The sequence below is a fragment of the Pelmatolapia mariae genome, linkage group LG13 (assembly GCF_036321145.2).
Source record: "Pelmatolapia mariae isolate MD_Pm_ZW linkage group LG13, Pm_UMD_F_2, whole genome shotgun sequence".
Classification (NCBI taxonomy): domain Eukaryota; kingdom Metazoa; phylum Chordata; class Actinopteri; order Cichliformes; family Cichlidae; genus Pelmatolapia; species Pelmatolapia mariae.
In genome coordinates this window covers 13,292,687-13,312,971 of record NC_086238.1, presented here as the reverse complement: position 1 = coordinate 13,312,971, position 20,285 = coordinate 13,292,687, and the positions used below count along the sequence as shown (strand labels likewise).

The following is a 20,285-nucleotide window of genomic DNA, read 5'->3' as shown; positions in this document are numbered from 1 at the left end:
TAAAAAATAATCATTTTTGAAAGTCAGAGGAGGTTGAATCTATTTCTGACCTTTGTTGGTTCCTGCAATATTCCGCACAGATCTAAAAATCTCCTCCAGAAAGTTTCTCAAGGAGCAAAACCCATGGAAAAGTTCCATTATGCCATCATATCACATCATCATAGTGCACAGTAGCAATTAAAACCCATCCTAATGGTCAAGTTCTCTCTTTTCAGAGCTGTGTTTTGGCAGCTTGATAACTGTGTTCTGTTTAAAGAGATTTGAGTCATAAGTCAAAAGAAACTAAAAGTGAGGTATTAGAAAGTGACAGCCTTCACAGTGGGAAAGAACAGATGATACTAATATGACAAAACACTTAAGGAATATGTTCACATGTCACTGTAATGGATGAAATATTAGAGGATTTAATGACTGAAACCTGTTAACCAGGCTTTCTGAGCTTCCCTCTTCTGAATGTTAATTCTTATTTGAACTGATCCAAAAACAGGGTCCCTGCATAAATAAGCTGAGAAGAATCCTCTGTAGAAGTAAACAGGCACAAACTGGATTAACACACCATCTGAGGCACAACTAGGGGATCTGTAATAAGAATCATTTTCTACGTGCAGACTCTGACAAGTAATAAATAAAAACATTTTTAAGAAAATTAATAAATTAGTGATATAAATGTAAAATGCTAACCCAATATGTCAAATGTTTTTCTCACAGAATGATATTTTGTTTAAGGTCAGTGTGTTAAAATGTTTTTTTCTTTTTAACTTTATCAGATATATACAAATAAGACTACAATACATTGGTATTTTACCTTCCATATATCTGCACAATTGAGTTATATATATATACATTAAGTGGTTTCTAATACTTACAGGTTGTTGGCAAAATATCTAACTTTAGGGGTTGTCTGTGGGCTGCATGCTGTTTAGCCACTTGTATTGTTATCGAACACGAGTGTAAAGCTCCTGGCTGTATTTTGTGCTTATTTTCTGAATAGCTACTTATCAATAGTGCAGATCCATATTGCAGCTTGAGACTCAGAAGGTGTCCAATAAGCTCTACCAGTGAGACATGTTCCCTGCGAACCTTAATCAATAATCCCTGTTGGACATTAATTTTTCTGTTTCCTCTCCCATTACCGTCTCACTGTAATATAGTTTGCCCATGGAACTAACTATTGATTATTTTTATATTATTTATCTCCAACCAGTTAGACTGGATAGAGATGTGGAGACAAGTCAATGTTAATGCTTACCGCGTGTTCCCTCGCAGGCCTACGACGATGGATACGGTGGAGAGTATGATGATGAGAGTTATGAAGCCTATGAAGATAACTACAGCAATCAGTCAAAGAGGTAACGTTAACGCACACACAGCAGGAAAGGCTTTTTCAACTTTTCTCAGTTACCATCCATCTGTTGTTACAATACAGCATGTTTAAGGTCCACTGTGACCAGCTGGGCCATCACAGGTGTACATTAGAGCAAGAAATCCCCAAACCAACAATGACTTGATCCTAACAGCAAAGCTACAGTATGTGTGTATACTAAAGCCTGATAAAACTGTGCCAGAGACGTCTGTTGTCTGTTAAAAACACATCAGTGAGCAACTTGAGCAACATGGGCACAGTAGTTAATCCCACATACACCATCATGCTGCTGTAAATATTTAGTGATGCACTAAATCCGCAGCTGAGTCCCCAACAAATGGAGTAAAATTTGTTAAAATTTGCCCAGCTTTTCTAGGAATAACTTAGCCCTTCTGTGGTTGAAGATATGTTTATGACCGCTTTTTAAAGATCTGTGTCTTCATTAAGAACTAATAGATAAGGGCTGAGTGACACAGACAGTGGAGAGGACTACTGAGAGATTTTGTAAAAAGTGTTTGGTCTTGTTGATAATAGAACTGCAGTCCCTTTTTTCCCAAAGAAATCACATTTATTCCTTATTTGACAAAAAAGAAAAGTCGTCTGTAGCTTATTATTTTTTTCTTTGACCCGTGTTTTGCTTCATCTGCTTTCAGCATTTCAGACTATTATGAATATGGGCAGGGAACCAGTGATGAATCCTACAACAACTATGGTAAGTAGAGCTTATTTTATACTGACAAGAACAGAAATGAGTCACTGTCTTTTTCATGTATCCTCACTTTTCAGTACTGATACTCACTAGAAATTGTTGAATCCAGCTAAAATGCAACACAACCCCATTATTAAAAATGAGAAAATGGGTTGATTATTTGATTAGTCAATTCATAAAAATGATTTGGCAGCTGGATGGCTGATTAAATGGTGAAGTCCTTTTTCACCTTGCACTGTGCTCTGCAGTTCCAGTTTCTCAGCTGTAAGAATGTGCCGATTTTCTTTGATCCTGATTTTCTTTAGTTTGTACATCGACTGTTTATGGCATCCAGGTCTGAAATCTCGAGTTTTTACAGCTTATAGAAGCCAAATATTTCTCCAATCATATCGGTTAAGGTAATAAAATACACCATTTAATATGCAATGCTACAAGGTCATAGGTCAAAGATCAGGGTCATTCGGGAAATTAGGAAAAAGCTTTAGTTTCCACTGGAACATCTCAAAAATTTAAAACAATGTTTTCTTCATTGGGGGACATTAACACTTTCTTTGTCTGAGCTCTTTAAAACATTATTTTTTTTAAGTAAAAACATTTTATGAATACACAATGACACAAAAGAATTAATATTCTACACTACATTTCTGTATTAGCAATGCTGACATCAGCACAAGTAATCTGTGAAAACAACTCTGTCATTATTCAGGATTTCAATATTACCAATACCGACATTAGCATAAAACATAAATGTTTTAGTATAGCCCTTGCCCTTTGGGGGGAGTTGTGCTGTCTGATTGCTCTTGTTTAATAAGACATGATGCATATTTCTGTTAATTACACTCTCTTTTAGACTCAAATAGATGATAAACCAGAGTATGCTTCAGGGCTTGCCTAACTTTTCACTGAAAAGTTGCCACTATAAAAGGATTCAGTGTTCATTGTTTTTCAGCCAGCTCTCATGTCTGTTATCAAAAAACTACGATGGCGACATCAGAATACAAAACCACAGATAACCACAACCGTAATCTACAGATGTGATCAGAAGGGCTGAATGACACAGACAGCGTTCGTGGGCATTTGTTTCATGGTAATTTGGGCTCTTTGTGACTTCTTCAAACTTTTCTTTTTCCAGGGTGGAATGATTATACAGCATACATCTTTAATGAGTTTAAAAAGAAAGAATTGGGTCCACAGGTTTGAATTTATTTTGGATTTTCTGTGATCCACACAGGATCAAAAGAGTACATACAGGCTTAAATGTATACCATACCCCCACTGATATTTGGCTAACTGTCCATTAATAAGTTATACCTCAAACAGACACTTTTGGTAGCCATCAGCACTATTCTGGCATAATTGTGGCTGGATAGTTTACCGCTCTTCTTAACAGAATTGATAATGGTCTTTTAAATTGGCTGGTGTCCTGGCATTGAGCCGGCTTTTAAGCATAGGTGAAGGTTGGAGCTTTGGGAAGTCCATTAAGTAAGCTTTATGTTGGCCTAATTTATCCATTTCAGAATCAATTTGTTTTGTTTTTGGGATCATTCGACTGTTTCCACAATTCAGCTGCCTAGTTGTTGATCAAAGATATTAATTTGTAGATAGAGGAGGTAGTTCCAATACTTCTTTGCATCCTCCTTGTCATGTACCAGTACCAGTGGCAGCAAAACAGCCAGACTATGATGCTACCACCACCATGCTTGAAAGTTCAACTTTACTCCTCTAAACCTACCTCCTGTCATTTTGACTAAATAACTCAATCTTTGTCTTGTCTAAAGACAAAACTTCTCCAGACAGCATTTGACTTGTTGATGTGCTCTCTCTGCCCATGGCAATGTCAAACTCACATTACAGTGATACTGGTGTTTCAGCAGTTTGCAGTTTATGGAGGTTACTAGATTTATTGATCCTGAACCTTTTCTTTTCATTTGAAGGTAACAGTTGGGATTTTATTTCAGAAGTAGTGACACACCGTAATTGTAAACACTTACACATCCAAATTATGTACAATTGTTTGAATTGATGATCTTGGCCCTGAGAGATCTTTCCAACTTGTGTAAATTGTAGAACCTTGAGCACCACTTATTAAAAGATTTAAGTAAGTGTATGTATATATTGGAGCCTGTAATTTTGACTCTGTGTGGATAAGAGAAAATCTACACAGAGTCAAAAATAAATTCAAACTTGTGAACACAAGTCTTTCTTTTGTAAAGTTATTAAAGATCTATGCTGTACAATTATTACACCTCAGATAAAGAGAAGTTCAAAGAATTCAGTAAAATCCCAAAATTACCATGACATTCATGCCCATGATGAGTGTATACAAGCTGCTGACCACTACTGTAGTATTTTGATATCAATATAAAGTGAACACTTTTGTATTTTTCACTGTTGTTCACATAAAAACGAATACATTTTGGTTCTTCTGATTTTTTTGTGTTTGTTTTTTTAAAGTGTAAATAATTGAAGCATTACGTAAAAATGAAGGTATTGGTCAGATGCAGCCCTAAAGACTATTTAGAAGAGTTTAATATTGTGGCGACCCACTAGAGGGCTCCACTCACACCCAAGCTGGGAGGAAGGGTTCTGCTGCTGTGTTATATCCCCACATTTGGACCCACGGTGTTCGCCCGCGCGCGTCGCCTCGACCCCGCGAAACTGTCCGTCGCTCGGGAGGAGTTCGCGGCTATGCAGCGCTCAAACAGCGCTCAAACAGCGCCTGGGCCTCAGCCAGACAGGCAGTGACGACCTTGCGGGGATTTTCGGCGTTTAAATAACGTTACAGAGAACGACCGTTACCCGATTCCCCACATCCAGGATTTTTCTGCCCATCTCGCCGGGACCTCAATTTTTTCCAAAATCGATTTGGTGCGGGGATATCACCAAGTGCCAGTGCGCGCTGAGGATGTTCCGAAAATGGCTGTCATCACCCCCTTTAGTTTGTTCAAGTTTCTGCGCATGCCGTTTGGGTTGAAAGGTGCCGCCCAGACCTTTCAGCGACTTATGGACTCTGTTTTGCGCGGGCTACCTTTCGTTTTCCGTCTACCTGGATAACATATTGGTGGCCAGCAGCTCGGCGGGCCAGCACAAATCTCATCTGTGCCAGGTTTTCCAGCATTTAGCAGAGCACAGCCTGATCACCAACCCTTTGAAGTGCCAGTTTGGTTTGCCGGTCCTGGATTTCCTGGGGCACCGCATCTCCGCTGACAGCGTGGTTCCGTTGCCAGACAGGGTGCAAGCCGTCGCAGCTTTTCCGCGTCCCGCCTCGGTTAAAACATTGAAGGAGTACCTGGGGATGGTCACCTGTTACAACCACTCTATGCTGCTTTAAAAGGTAAAACGGCAAAAGACCGCATTGACTGGTCCCCTGACCGACTCCGTGCGTTTTCCGCAGCGAAGTCGGCGTTGGCCGACGCTGCTCTGCTGGCCCATCCGTTCCCGTCAGCGGAGATCGCATTGACCACTGATGCGTCGGATGTAGCGGTGGGCGCCGTGTTGGAACAGCGCGTCTCCGGCATCTGGCAGCCCCTCACCTTTTTCAGTCGCACGCTCCGAGACGCTGAGCGCAAGTACAGTGTTTTCGACAGAGAGTTGTTGGCTCTGCATCTAGCGACGCGACATTTTCGATTTTTCCTCGAGGGTCGCAATTTTACCGCATACATTGACCATAAGCCTCTGACTTTTGCCATGTCCAAGGTTTCTAATCCTTGGAGTGCGCACCAGCAGTGTCAGTTGGCGGCAATATCAGAGTTTACTACAGACATTCAGCACGTGACTAGTAAGTCCAACCAGGTCGCTGATTGCCTGTCCCACGTGCTGGTCTCCCCAGTATATGTCGGTGTCGACTATGCCGCCATGACTGCGGAGCAGAGCGCCAACCCGGACGTCCTCACCCTTCGGTCCTCGCAGATGGGCCTCGTGCTGGAAGACACGCTGGTGTGGGATGGCGGTCCGCGTTTGCTCTGCGACGTGTCTACGGGTCGCCCGCGCCCCGTCGTTCCCCTTTCGTGGTGCCGTTGTGTTTTCGACTCCATCCATGCTCTCTCTCACCCGGGCGTCTGGGCTTCGGTCAAGCTGGTCAGCGACAAGTTTGTTTGGCTGGGCATGCGGAAAGTGGTAAAGAGTTGGGCTGCTGCATGTGTTCCGTGCCAGTGCTCGAAGGTCCACAGGCACACTCAGGCGCCCCTCAAACCTTTCCGCGTACCTGGTAGGCGTTTCGACCATGTGCACGTCGATTTGGTCGGACCGCTCCCACAGTGGCAGGGTTTCACACACCTTTTGACTGTGATGGATCGCACCACCAGGTGGCCGGAGGCGGTTCCCCTGGCTTCCACGACGGCTGAGGTGGTGGCCAGAGCGTTCGTGTCCACGTGGGTTTCGCGTTTTGGTCCCCCTGCTGACATTACCTCGGACAGAGGCCCTCAGTTTGTGTCGGAACTTTGGTCTGCCATGGCTGACGGCCTGGGGGTCAAGGTCCACCGCACCACGGCATACCACCCGCAGGCTAACGGGATGTGCAAGCGGTCTCACCATTCACTCAAGGCCGCGCTCCGTGCTTCCTTAACGAGTGGTAACTGGGTCGACCATCTGCCTTGGGTTTTGTTGGGGTTGCGCAGCGCAGTTAAGGAGGACCTCGGGGTTTCTCCTGCTGAACTGGTCCTTGGGCAACCCCTCCACATCCCCAGGGAATTTTTGCCTGAGAGCCCCCCCCCATGTTTTGATGTCTCGGTGCCAGCTCTCCACTCCCCTGGAGGCCTCTTTTGTGTCCCTGGCCCCGTGCACCACTGTCTGCCAGATGTTTTTGTTCAGCGGTCGTTGGAATCTTCTCCTTTTATTTTTGTTTGGCGTGACGCCCATCAACCCCCGTTGCGTCCGCCTTACGACGGCCTGTTTCGGGTTATTCCACCAGGTCCCAAGCATTTTGTTTTGGATTTTGGGGAACGGCAGGAGGTAGTTTCAGTGGACCGTCTTAAGCCTGCACACGTTCTGCAGAATGCTCCTGTGGTGCTGGCCCATGCCCCCCGCTGCGACCGCACACCTGCTGCCAGGGCGTTGGACTCTGACCGGCCCTCTGAGATCGCTCCGTGCCCGCCGGCGCTCGTCCGGCCAGCGGAGGGTTTGGCATATCTTTCCCGGCCTGGTGGACCCACAGCCAGTTCTCGGACTCCCCGTTTCAGCCGTTCTGGACGTTTGATTAAGCCCCGGGTCCTGGACTAGTGGACTAGTGGACTGGATTGTTTGGGTGTTCGGGGAGGCATGTGTGGCGACCCACTAGAGGGCTCCACTCACACCCAAGCTGGGAGGAAGGGTTCTGCTGTGTTTGGGCACAATATGCTCAGTTCATGTTTGGAGGTGAATAAAGTTGGAGTGTAAACTAGAGCTTTTGTCAGCGCTATCCATCATTCTGTATTTTGAGAAGTTTTCACTGAAGACAGTTCCCACTAAAGTATTAGCATTACTAAAGGTAATACCTTACATTCACGGGCAAATAGTAGAATTTAAGAAAGAAAACACATTCTCAAAAATCCTTTGATTTGATTTAAAGTAAATCCTGACAAGAAAAAATTGTTGTGTTGACCACACTTTCCTGGCTGACACTGCTGCTGCACTGCTATACAAAAAAAAATTTCACAGCCGAGAAAGAAAAAGAAAACTGTGTGGTTTCGGCCCACTTGCAATCATCTTCACCCAGGGAGCCACTTCTGTGTGCATCACATTCCTCCTACCTTCCTGGCTCCTCGCTGCATTTGGCCAGAGGAGTAAATGTGCCAGTGGAAGCTCATGGGGCTAACCAGTGCCTGTTGCAGAGGTGGACTGTTTTGCCTTTTGGGTATGTGCCTTCAAAGGCTTATTCCAGAAAGCTTTTACTATCGGCTAACCTTTGCTGTGCCCAAAAACAAACTCGCAAAAAAAAGAAGAAAAAAACGCCAGTTTTCAATTTCAAAATCAGCACCTGCTCCAAATTTTATAAAGGAGTCTCTGGATTTCAACTAAAACAATTAAGAAACATCTAAAACTGCTATTTAAATAAAATTGCGTAAATCACCAGAAGTCGAGTTACAACCTTGTCACATGACAACAGCGATAAGCCCGATCCCACAGCAGGTCTGCGGGCTCATTCATTTTCAGCACAATGAGTTGTGCACTGGGGTGTTGAGGTCAGACCAAACCTAAACCAACGGGGCAATGATTTGATTTTCTGCTTCATAAACACTTTCTTATTTGGGAGCGGTGCGTTGTGCCTCGCAGCAGAGGTGGGCATCTTTATGTAATTTGGCTCTAAGGAAGGAGCTGCTGACAGTCGAATCTCAGTGTTGGTCCGTCAGAGGGCAAAGAGCTCATGAAATTAATTTTGTGTGAAGAGAAGCCCCCATAGTACCTGGGATATAATTTGCTTGCTTAAATTTTCTTGTCTTTGGTAAAATAGATTTAGGAGAGGATAGAGAAGAGAGACAGTTTGCCTTTGTGACATGACGTTTCCATTGTGAATGCAGCAGCTTTCTGCAATGCGTTTTTAACTCTTTTTTTCACCGTTTGTTTGCTTTAATCTGCAGAGGAGGAGTGGGGAACTACCCGAGCCAGTCTCAAAGCCCCTGTTTTACGGCTGACGCGAGGAGGCTACAGAAAACATCCTTATGGCAGATACTAAAGGTGGTCCAGACCTCCAATTCTCAGCTATTTATATCTATTTTTTAAATCCATTATAAATGTTGTAACAGTTATTTTATTTTTGGCCCATCTCCTTCAGAAAGTAAAAAGAAAATCCCAACCCCCACCCCCATAAAGCACATAAAGCCACAATTATTGCAGTATACTGATGTTTGAGCCTTTTTTTAACAAAAGAGACACTTAACAGTTCTCATCCATATGCAGGAAGGTTGTTCTTGGCTGTTTAAATGCCCTTCATTCCACCTCCCTCTGCCCTAAAACATTAATCTGCAGATTTATTCTTGTCGGATTTGCGTGACTAGTTGGTTTCCATTTAGTGTCTTTAATGTAGTGATTACTAAGGTTTAATAGCCAACCCCTGTTCACTGTGTTAAAGCAGGCAATCATAGAGCCATAATTTGACTTAGAGAGACTATCAAAACTCTGCTGCGTCTCTCTACTTGCTTTAATTGCTAAGGAGACTTCGGTGCCCCACATAACAGAGGCATTTTCGTGGTGTTGCGAAACATCCAGTGATGCCATGTCCGTTTTTATCCACCGTGACCCGCTTCTAGACGTGGAAAACAAGCAAAACTTTTTCTCATTTTAGTTGTGCCTGTTCTTCAAATACGAGTTTGTCTAGGGGGAAATTACTTTTGCCCTTTTATGCGAGTATTTTTTTTTTTAAGTTATTCAAACCCTATTGGCACTTTTTTCCTAATTTGGAAAACGGCCCACAAAATCCAGCTTAGCTCTTTGTCAGTGAGCCAAAATGACTTTACAGGCAGGATGAGTCTTTAACCAGCCACAGCTACGGAGAAAATGTGTTCACTTTAAATTTGAAAAAGTCTTTTTTTAGAAACGCCAACCTTTCTCCAGAGTTCACTGATTGGTGGCGGCTGTGTCTGGTTTAAATAACGTATTTCAAAAATTACTTCATGGAGAGATTCAAACTGATTTCTTCAAGGCAATTTTTTCCACTTTTTTGATTATTTGGTTTAGTAAAAATAAAAACTGTTGCTTTTCTCTCACTTTATCTGAACAGAACTAATCTGCAACTTTGATTTGATTTGCAAAAACTATAACTAACCAACAGCAAGTTTAAACACTCCCCTCAACACAAATAACATTAAATGCAACAAATGGAAACCTATCCTTGAAGAAGAGTTGAAGACCTGAGTGCAGAGTGTCTAAATGACCTAAAAATTTCTTCTAAAAAAATGTTTAATGTTGAAATATCAGGCAAAATTACCCTAGGCCATGTTGTGACTTTAAATGATACAAAATGATGTGAGATCGTGATCGTGCAAAACACAGTTTTGGTTGAAAGCAATGTACAGTGTGTAATTTCTAATGCGTGCTTTGTTCTGTGTGTAATCTGTATTTGTACATAAGGCATTTAATAAAAACAGCATAAACCTCCAACACAGTGTGTAAGACTTTCTAAATAGCAGCCTGTGAAGCTTTAAATTGCTATTTTTCTGCAGTTTGTTAACGCAATACGTGACCCAATTCAAGCTTCTTGTTTCTAAAACCTAACATCTGCTTGCAGGTAACGGCTAACTCGTTTCATAAAGAAAACCCACCAACCTGTCCCAAATGAATCATTTGTAAAACACCGTATGTTACTGCTCAATCATCCTTGAATATCTGATCACTTTCTTAAGAAACTAATAAATTTCTGTTCTTAATTCATTCTCTGAAGTTTTACATCATTAAACAGACACTGATTGACTCTGAGAATGATATGGCGTTTAAAGAGGTAAGAAGTCCTCATATATTATCATAATAATGCCTTAAAATGCTCAGCATTTGGAGCTTAAAGAAAAGCATGTGGGCAATACGGGATCTAGATGCTGGTATTTACCTTCTGATCAAATGTCATTGCTGAAGGGGGAAAACAACGGCCTCGGCAACTCATCAATGTCTCTGCTAACGCCTTTCTGCATTTCTGTCATTTAACCTGAGAAACCTGCTCTGTAACTTTCCGTTCTTTAAATATCGAAGCTGAGATCTATTTAGCAATTTGAATTCTCTTTTGTGATTAGTACACCTGAAGCCTGACTCTCATTAAGAGTGTAGATCACGGGACTCAAAGGAAGACTAAACACTAAGCAGGTAACCCTAATGATAATCCTAATCTAACCTCCACTTAAAAAAAAGTAAACCTGCCCGTTTTAACCCCAAATAAATGCACTGTTGAATTAAAATCCCTTCCCATCTCTAACTAGATCCACAAGGAATTCAGCTGTTATAAAAGAGAGAATAAATTTTAATAAAAAGACACTAAAATATTGTTCGGCAAACTAAACACCACATCGGTGGTATAAAAGTAATTCTAATAAAATGTCACTTTTATAATACCTTGAATTGGTTTACTTTTTTCACAGTGATGGAATGTAACAAGTGTTGTGTGTACATATTGCATGCATGCATTCTATACTTGTTAACTAGTGATGATGCATAGGACCGGTTCATTCTTTATAACGCTGATTTGTTCTTCTCCGTAGATAAGGAAACACACTGCGGTGTGTTTTGGTCAAAGAGGAGAGGAATGTAACAGGTGAGTGGAGACACTGTCACAACCTCAGTTGCAGAAATAATCAGTGATTCACACTTTTAACATGTAAATGAGCCATAATTGGGAGAGGATTAGAAAGTTTCCTCACTGGATTCCTTTCGCCCATTCAGCAAAAACTCTAAATGCTTACTTGAAATCATAGGTGACACATTAAAACCACCTGAAAACTCATTTATGTCCATGTCTGAATGTTCATTTAAACGTTAGCTCACAATACTATGCACAGTATTATAAACCACATAATGTTTGTTTATATTTCTATGATTAAGAGCAATATTTTCTTGGGGCTGGCTGTGTCACACTTGAGAGATTGAAATATAATTTCCATCTCGTGGAATATTCTGATAGATTCACTATTAATGCTCGTTTACATTAGCTGTAAGTGTGAGAGCTTTCACAGGTCTGACAGCTCATTAAAAACACAATAAAGCACAGACATGCAATTAAAATAATGGAAACAAAGGATGTATAGGAAGCGAAATCTAACTAAAACTGCAATATAATTAGAAATAATTAATCATCTGATTAGAAGAATGGTAGAGTACTGACTGTATGAGATTGGCTCGGAGTGAAGTATTTGCGCTGCGCAAGGCGAGATGTTAAGATCAATTGTATGTGCAGAAATGAGGGGGGAGGTTTTGGAGTTGCACAAAGCAACGTGTGTGTTATTGCCAAGATTATATGCTGTCAGTCTTGCGTGCTTTTGTCTCAGCTGGACCCGTTATTGCACATTTCCTTTCTGCTGTTCAGTAATGCTCTTATTGTATCTCTGTGTGCATTTTTCACTTCAGTTTTTGTTTTATTACTCTGCAAATACAGTTCTGCTTAATCCCTATGGTCAGATACCTGCTGACTTATTCATAACTCGTCCACTTCTATTGACTTTTTTCAATAGAAGGGTGCGTTTTGTAACACTTGTGCATGTCATGCATAACAAGATATATGCACCTAGTGAGATGTAGCATCAGTAGTTGTTTATATTAGTGCTGAATCGTTGAGAATCGAATCAAGAATTTTCACCTCTCACACTACAATCATTTTTGATTATGCATTTCCACAATAATACACACACAGCTTATTACAGCTGTTGCATTTACTAATTATTAACATTGCTTTATATAAGACCTTCATCACAACAGTTGCACATACCGTTATGAATGTCATTCATTCATCCATCCAAGGGCAAAAGTCCCCACTGGGAAAAAATACTGCTTTTAATCAAGGACAAAAACTGTTTCTATTAGTCTCTAATTCATTTTACTATTATTATTATTATTATCATTATTATTATTATTTTTATTATACCCAACCAGTTTATTACATACACCTTTTCAACTGCTCATTAACACAAATATCTAATCACAGCCAAATGGCAGATACCCAGTGCATTTAGGTGTTTAAGCATGGTCAAGAACCTGCTGAACATAAGCATGTCGAGGGTTTACGGAGAATGGTCTGGTAAATAGAAAATATCCAATGAGCAGCACATCTCTGGGCGACAATGCTCAGAGCCGATAGAAAGACTAGACTAACTTAAATAACCAAGTAACCGAATAACCAAGGTTTGCAGAAGAGCACCTCTTATTTTACAACATGTCAAACTTCAAAGCAGATGTGCTACAACAGCAGAAGACCACACTGGGTTCCTCGCCTGTCAGCAAAAAACAGGAAACTGAGGCTACAGTTCACTCAAAACTGGACAGTAAAAAATGGTGAGACAAGTCTCGATTTGTGCTGTAACTTCCAGATGGTAGGGTCAGAATTTGGTGTAAACATGAATGGATCCAGTTACCTTGTACCATAGGTAATGGTATGGAGAATAGTTTCTTGGCACACTTTGGGGACTTTAGTGCCAACTGGGCATTATTTAAACACCAAAGCCTACCGGAGTATTGTTGCTGATCCCTTTATGACCACAGTGTAGCCATCATCTGATGTGTCATGTCACAGAGCTCAAACTGGTTTCTTGAACAAGTCAATCAGTTCATTGTACACACAATGCCCCCACATTTACTACATGTCAAAACAATAGAGCGCCTTTGGGATGAGGTGGAAAATGAGATTCACATTGTGGATGTGCATCTTTCCATTGTGGACATATATATAACCTATAGACGGGGGTAAGAACTGCTTTTGAGCAAGCCTCTTCAGGAAGCCATTCAAACATACCTCACACTACCACACTGACATTGTCCTACATTTCTAACAAAAGTCATGTACTGTAAAATTAAGACACAATCATAATTGTTGCATTGTCATTGTTTACTCTTCTCCAGAGCAGAAGGAATTGAAAACGGCTCCTACAGACCTGAAGATTACACTTTGCCATCAAACAAGTTCAGGTCCTTCACTGGCCGGGGAAGTATCTAGGGTAGGTATGCCGTGTCGTCCTCCATAAATCACCTGACAAAACAGCTATATAATGCCTCCCTAAGCAATAAGGTGAAAATGATTACTTGGGGAACATATATAAAGAATGTTTGTGTCAACATAATGCAACATTCACAAGATGTCGTCAATTTGTACGTCACCTGTAGCGTTGTCACACAGGATATTTTCCAAGGTTATTTTCACAGTATAATATTGTAGGCTAGCAGTGAGCCGCAGCACTGTGCGTCTTATTAAATGAACCCACAGAAAACAGCATTTTCATTGAAAACATTTCAGCGATACTGCAGTTAATTAAAAGGATTACGCGTGATTGTTCAGTTTTTCTTTGAACAAGTGCAGAGGTTACATGACTGCTAGGAATAAATTAAAGATTAAATAGCTGAAGTTTGATTTTTACATTTGCAATATGAATCATAAATAGTTTCAGTAGCACTTTTCCTCTTAAAACTAGCTCTCCTGTTTATCTGCACCTATGAGTTGGAAGTAATCATTGCTGCTGGAAACTCTGTGCATCTCAGTGATGTTCATGCCCCCTTTGCCAGAAGCGCTCTCGGATCCATTTTCATAACAAGCCTGCCGCCAGCTCAAGACCAGCCAAGAGTTGAAATCCCAAAGCCTGCTATGGATGTTGATGTATTTCTTAAAATGAATGCCGCTAATAAAACTGCTCCCACACCGAGATTACAAAAGGGATTTTTTTTTAAATGAGTCATTATTCATTGTGACTTTTTTTTTTCTTTGCACAAAGAATTAAACTCATGAAGACTTTGCAGTTGTCTTTGCATCTCCTCAGATGCCATTAGTCCATGCACGTATCCATGGTGATTCTTGTACATTGCACAGACCTTTGCTGCAGCCTCAGGCACTATAAAAACCAGCAGCTGTTTTTTTTCTCTCTTTTTTTATACTTTGCCAAGTTTTTCACCTTTGGCAAAAATGTTTATGCAGCCTTAATACACCTAATAGAATACACAAAAGCCAAATCAGTAAAGATTCTCTTGGATTTGCATCTCTGCTGATGAAAAAGTAAAGATCATTTCTTTCCTCTGTTTGTTGTACACAGAAATAAGTTTGGATTTGGAGAGAAGGGACGATGCAACATGATGGAAAGAGATTACAGATCACAAATAGGTAAGGAGATACTGGTAACTATTTACTTTGCTCTTTTTTTTAACCTTTTCGTTCATATTTATTCATTGAGAGGTGATCTGATTTATATTTAAAAGGAAATTCTCACACTTTGGTAAATCTTTCTCCAGTTTTGCAGGTATAGCAGGAAACTTTTCTTAACACAAACTTTTATGGCTAACCTGCTTTAACACAGTTAAAGCAGGTTAGCCATAATTTCTGTGAGGAATAATCGGCTCATCAAGTGATTGTTTTGATATTACTTCTTCATTATAGTTCCTGTTGGCCTGTGTAGTTGTTTATAACAGATGAGGTAGTGCTGTTAAAATCTGGCATCAGTAACAATGGCCAAAACACTCTAAAAGTAAAACACTCACTGCAATGAAGCTTTTTAACACAAGTTACCTGAAAGCAGGTCTGTGAGAAAATGGAGTTATAAACCAACTGACATTAGCACTTTTTTTAGCTTACCTAAGCACAAAAAGAGGAATTTTGTCCAGCCAAGAAATGTTCTTGATACATAAAACCTACTATAACCATTATGGATTTGTATGGTTTTTGTGCAGATTAAGCAAATTAACTGATGAACTGCAGACAAAACCAGACTGGCTGTTCTGTCCTGTGTCCCATCTTTATTGTTTGAATTGTATGATATTGTATTTATTTCTTATACAGACCTAAATAAATAGATATAGTAGACAGAATACAGCTAGAAGGTAAGTTTGTTTTCTGTAAGTTTAAATAATATCATTCCCAAGTGGTGTACAAAGTCACACTCTGGAAGCGTCATCACTGACTTGGTAATCAGACAGGAAAATAAGTATAAATATAAATGATAGAAAATAGTCCTTGCACAGCTTGAAGTTATGTCAACACATTCTGCAGTCATGTAATGATACCATCTGCTTATGGGTTCAGACTGGCTGTGAGAGAGACGGAGACATTCACAGACATGCAACATGCTGCAGGCTAGTCGCTAATTCTGTAAAGCAGCTGTGCAAGCAAACGGTGGCTTCACACTCTTTATTGACAGCTCTCGTGCTCACTTTCTTATTTTCTCAAGTAATTGCACCTATTTGTTTTTAACAAGACAATAAAAAGCTTATTTGAAAAGGTCTAGGTGAGAGCGAAGAGGTCTATCTCTTTCCATATCCATCTCAAGGACGAGCTGATTGTCTCTGGCTAAAAGCTGCGTCTCTATACAAAACATCACCCAGGATGTCAGATGCGTGTTGACAGATTATAACTGGGGGATTCATAAAGAGACAGCCAGTGGATGGAGGCGAATTACTGCACTGCATTTGATGCACATCCAGCCAAAATGTCAGACTCGGGGCTCAAAGGCTCTCCGCATAAACAAACAAACAGCTACACACCAAGGACACAAGTGTCATCTGTCACACAAATCAGAATCCATTCACACGACACGACTACATGTTTGTCACATGAATAGCTCCATTCATTGATGTATAGAAAGAAAAGAATCATTTGACATTTTGGGAAACATTCATTCATATTTCAGAGTCTGATAAAGAGGGTCCATGCCACACAGGCAGAAAATGGTTAACTTAGTCTATTTCTTCATTAATTCTGCAAGCTATCTATATATCTATCTATGTAAATCAATCTACTAGTGAGCTTCAGAAGACCTTTCCTTTCTGATTTTCAGCTTGATTGACTAGGATTGACTGGAAAAATCCAGTTTTTATTCTAGGCTTCATAATTAGAGTAGTAGCACAACTGTAGTGTCAATCTTCTCATCCAATTCTTGCCAAGAAAGCAAGAATATTACAAAAAAGCAAAACTGTAAATTTTTTTGCAACTATTCACTTTTATCTGTTTTTTTTTTTTTGTTTGTTTGTTTGTTTGTTTTCCAGAATGCAGTACACAAGTCCATTTATCTCTGCTCTATTTGTGTTACAGGTTGCTGTGCACTAAGAAGACAGCAGGTCACACTCCTGGTGGACAATATACTTTTCTTTTATGTTTTTATGTGTGCTTAAGCCCTTAGACTACATGTGTATTATATATACAGACTTTTATTTATTTATTTAGTTTTGACCTGTAAAAATCTCCTCAGGTTAGAAAATTTAGATTCCTGTTTTTGGAGCTGAAAAGTCCCATTCATTTATTTTTGATATTTGAAATGCACTTTTGGCGTAATGTCACTTCTGTTCAGTATTCTTTTATTTTGGTTGGCGCTGTGGCCTAAAGTGAAAAAATATATATATTTTTTTTTTAAAAATCTCAACACGACTGCACCTTATTTTATTTAAAGGTGCTGTCATTTGGTGGCTGTTGTCATTACCAACCTGAGTGCACCCTGTGTCTGTTCCCAGCTCTCTAATAAATGCTTCAGTTAGGGCTGCCAACACGAACATGTTAGTTCATTAAATAAGTCGAGCCCACTGCTGGCGTTCTGGCCAAGTGTCAAAGCTACTTTACGGGCCCGACCCGTCACTGCCTCCACAATACACTCCAGCAGCCAGTCACAGCTCACCTCTTGTCATTTTCAAAGTGGTAGTCATAATGAATGTTGCTGTCTGCAGCTCTACATATGGTTCACGGTGATTAACACTTGAGATTGATAGAAGCAATACAGGCTCCCTACAATTCAAATAAATGTTCACGACTGTCTTCTTTCTGGATTTGTGTGTTCATATTTGATTTACAAAACAATAAATCGATTGCCTCATAAACCAGTCGCACCACACCTTCTCGCGATGCGTTCAAGTCAAACAGCTGGCAGGTTTAACGACTCAAATTTGATGCGGGTGTTCGTCTTTGTGTTATCTTTTCGGGTGGAAAGGGGTGTTGTGAATCCGCTCAGATGAACAGCAGACTTGTTTCGTCAAAATATCCACCACCACCCCCATTCTGACATTTGTTTAATTCATTCGCTCGATGACATAGACTCCACAGAGTCAGTCAGACAGCACGGCATTTATCTTCCTAAAAAAAATCACTTGATCTAAATATTGGAAACACAAAGACACCAAAGTGGGTCAGGATCTAGGCGAGTACCCAGAAACGTTCAATGATGCAAAACAGAGCATGGTGATAATTCTCACACGCACAGCATTTCCTCTATCCAAGAACGGCTACCTGAGCAAACTCCGCTTTGTTTAGACAGCTGGTCTGATGAGCCAGAATAGAAAATGAGGGCTTATAATCACCAGAGTCTAAAAGAGCCTCCTCACCACCGTAGTGCTTGTGATGAAATGGTGTGCAGAGTTAGAGCCCTGGATGTGTTTTGATCATTTTCATGTTGTTTCTCTGGCCTTGCGACAGCAGGCTGGGATCCAGGTGACAGTAGGTGTGTGCTACTGTAAGACGACTACCATAGCTGATCTTAGCTTCCTTCTTGCACCAAAGCCCGCCCCCTTAGCTCATTAGAGCTGCAGTAATTTTAGAAAGATGATGAGCTTTGACATATTATGTTGCACTATGCACATGGATCAACTAAGGAGGAAGTGAACTGAACTGTTCTTCCACAGCTTCATAAATATAGTGCCAGCTGAATTCACCGCAGTGTATATTAAATAATAAAGGCTTCCATTATAAAAGGAATAAAGCAACACAAGAAGTGCCTCTAAAAAAATTAATTTTCTAAGTAAGTTTAGGATCCCAGTCGGAATTTGCCCGAGTCACTTTCTATTAAAAATAAAACCAGTTCTCACTGAATAATGTCTTAAAGCAAACACTGATGTCTGCATCTGTTCCCAGAGAGAGTGTTTTTAATGCATAATGTAGACAGCTGTAAGCTTCTGCATACATCTCCTGTTTAAGATTGCAAATAGATATGTAAAAATATCTAATATTTCCTTGGCAACTGAGTTGCTGCAGACCACAAACACATATAGTGGATAAACGGGATAAATTGTGCCTGAATATGGCGTGTGGTCTAATGATGACAGGTGATTCATATCTCGTGTCTTCTACTAGAAACAGACATTCTTTGTGTGTAACATCCAGTCTGAATTAGTGCAGTTTTAGTGCTAATACAGATGGATATTTCCTGTCATCCTGTATTAAAAAGTCAGTGCTTTGATTCTGCCCTGCGAGCTTGTGTAAATATGTGATATTTCTACTTTCCACTTATCTGAAAGGAAGCTTCAGGTTAACCCTCAGCTGTTGCTTATTATCCCGATCTTCTGTATTCTTTTCCATCTCATTCACTGCTGCTTGTTACAGCATGAATATATAACCATTAGATATTCTTTTATACATGGTGTAGATTTTATTGGAGTTTTTCTCATTTAAGGTGGGCTATTCTAGTCTTAAAAACCCAAAAGTCCAATTAGCTGACAGACTACTCAAGATTGTAAAAAATGAAGCCACAGCAGGTATCTTTTTTTTTTCTCCCAGCTCTTTAATATTGCGCATACACCCATGGGTAACAATGCCTGTTGGATAAATGCTTCCAACAGGCAACACTGTAATGTAGCTGTCAGGATTCAGAGTCACAGATGTCCCCAATGAAACCTTTTTGTTTTGCCTTCATTGTGTTTTCTTTTACAGCTTTGGAAATAACACACAGTTGTTCATTTTGATCTGGATGGCAAAAGTAAACAACAACTATTGCTCGGAGGGCAAGGTGATTCATGTAGCCCACACAAAAACAGCCAACAATTGATTCAGCCGTTGATGCAGTCAAAGTCATGTTTGAGTCTTTTTGTCCCTGGGTGTTTTAATGGGGAGCACATGACAAGTCTGTATTCCTACAGGGAACTCTTTACAGCCAAACAAGGAAAATTAGATGTGCCACATCTCAGGAAAGGGCGTTCAGTGATGGCTTCAGCTAATGCTAAAAGTTTATATGCCTCAACACTGAGCTGACAATTAGTGTGTGCAGTATGAGCATGCTCACAATCACTCCGAACTAAATGTTGCTTTTGTAGGTCCATGCATATTAAATCCCCTACATAACCTAAACATAACATATATACACACATATTCTGTTAGCACGTCTCCAACGTGGAGAAAATGTGGTAAAAGATGATCAATTATGTAACTTATTGAATCAAAAAATAATAATGTTGCTAGTAATGCAGGGTACAAAAACCAGGCAGTTGTTAAAATAAATTACAATTTCTGTGCTAATAGAATTTATTCATACATTTCTCTTTCCCTTGCCTCGTTTTGCTTTTTAGTGAGCTCACTTAATTTGCTCTTGGCAAAAAGTTGATTCTAATTTCCTATAGGAAATTAGAATATGCACATATGCATGTATAGAGCAAAGCCTGAGAGCTCGGGAGGCAAAGAGCAGTACTGATTCATAGATATGTGGCCTCACATCATATATCAAACGCACTCTCTCCATGTTATTGTCTGTTTAAGCTGCAAAATGTCATGTTACATTTACAGCCCTCCACCACTCCAGTAAACATCTACCTGTAGGAGCCATACGTACTCACCACTCCCCAGCTACTGTAGGTTAATGCATCTCAAAGCAATAAAATGCT

The 20,285-nt window shown here is 40.4% G+C and overlaps 1 protein-coding gene across 3 annotated transcripts in view; it reads left to right on the top strand.

The window, feature by feature from the left end:
* The window catches only part of khdrbs2 (KH domain containing, RNA binding, signal transduction associated 2), a 71,884-nt gene extending 55,013 nt beyond the window's left edge, over positions 1-16,871 (top strand). Inside the window, exons 7-13 of one of the 3 annotated variants that reach the window (XR_010095402.1) lie at positions 1,267-1,349; positions 2,017-2,075; positions 8,627-8,723; positions 11,231-11,283; positions 13,583-13,672; positions 14,756-14,823; positions 16,744-16,871. Coding sequence is in view for 1 of the 3 variants with exons in the window: in XM_063491655.1 (XP_063347725.1) it covers positions 1,267-1,349; positions 2,017-2,075; positions 8,627-8,721 (237 nt within the window). In the remaining 2 variants the exon portion in view is untranslated. Of the gene's footprint in view, positions 1-1,266; positions 1,350-2,016; positions 2,076-8,626; positions 9,610-11,230; positions 11,284-13,577; positions 13,673-14,755; positions 14,824-16,743 lie in introns of those variants that run through there. The other 2 variants (XR_010095401.1, XM_063491655.1) reach the window with 2 other exon arrangements.
* The last annotated feature ends 3,414 nt before the right edge of the window (positions 16,872-20,285 follow it).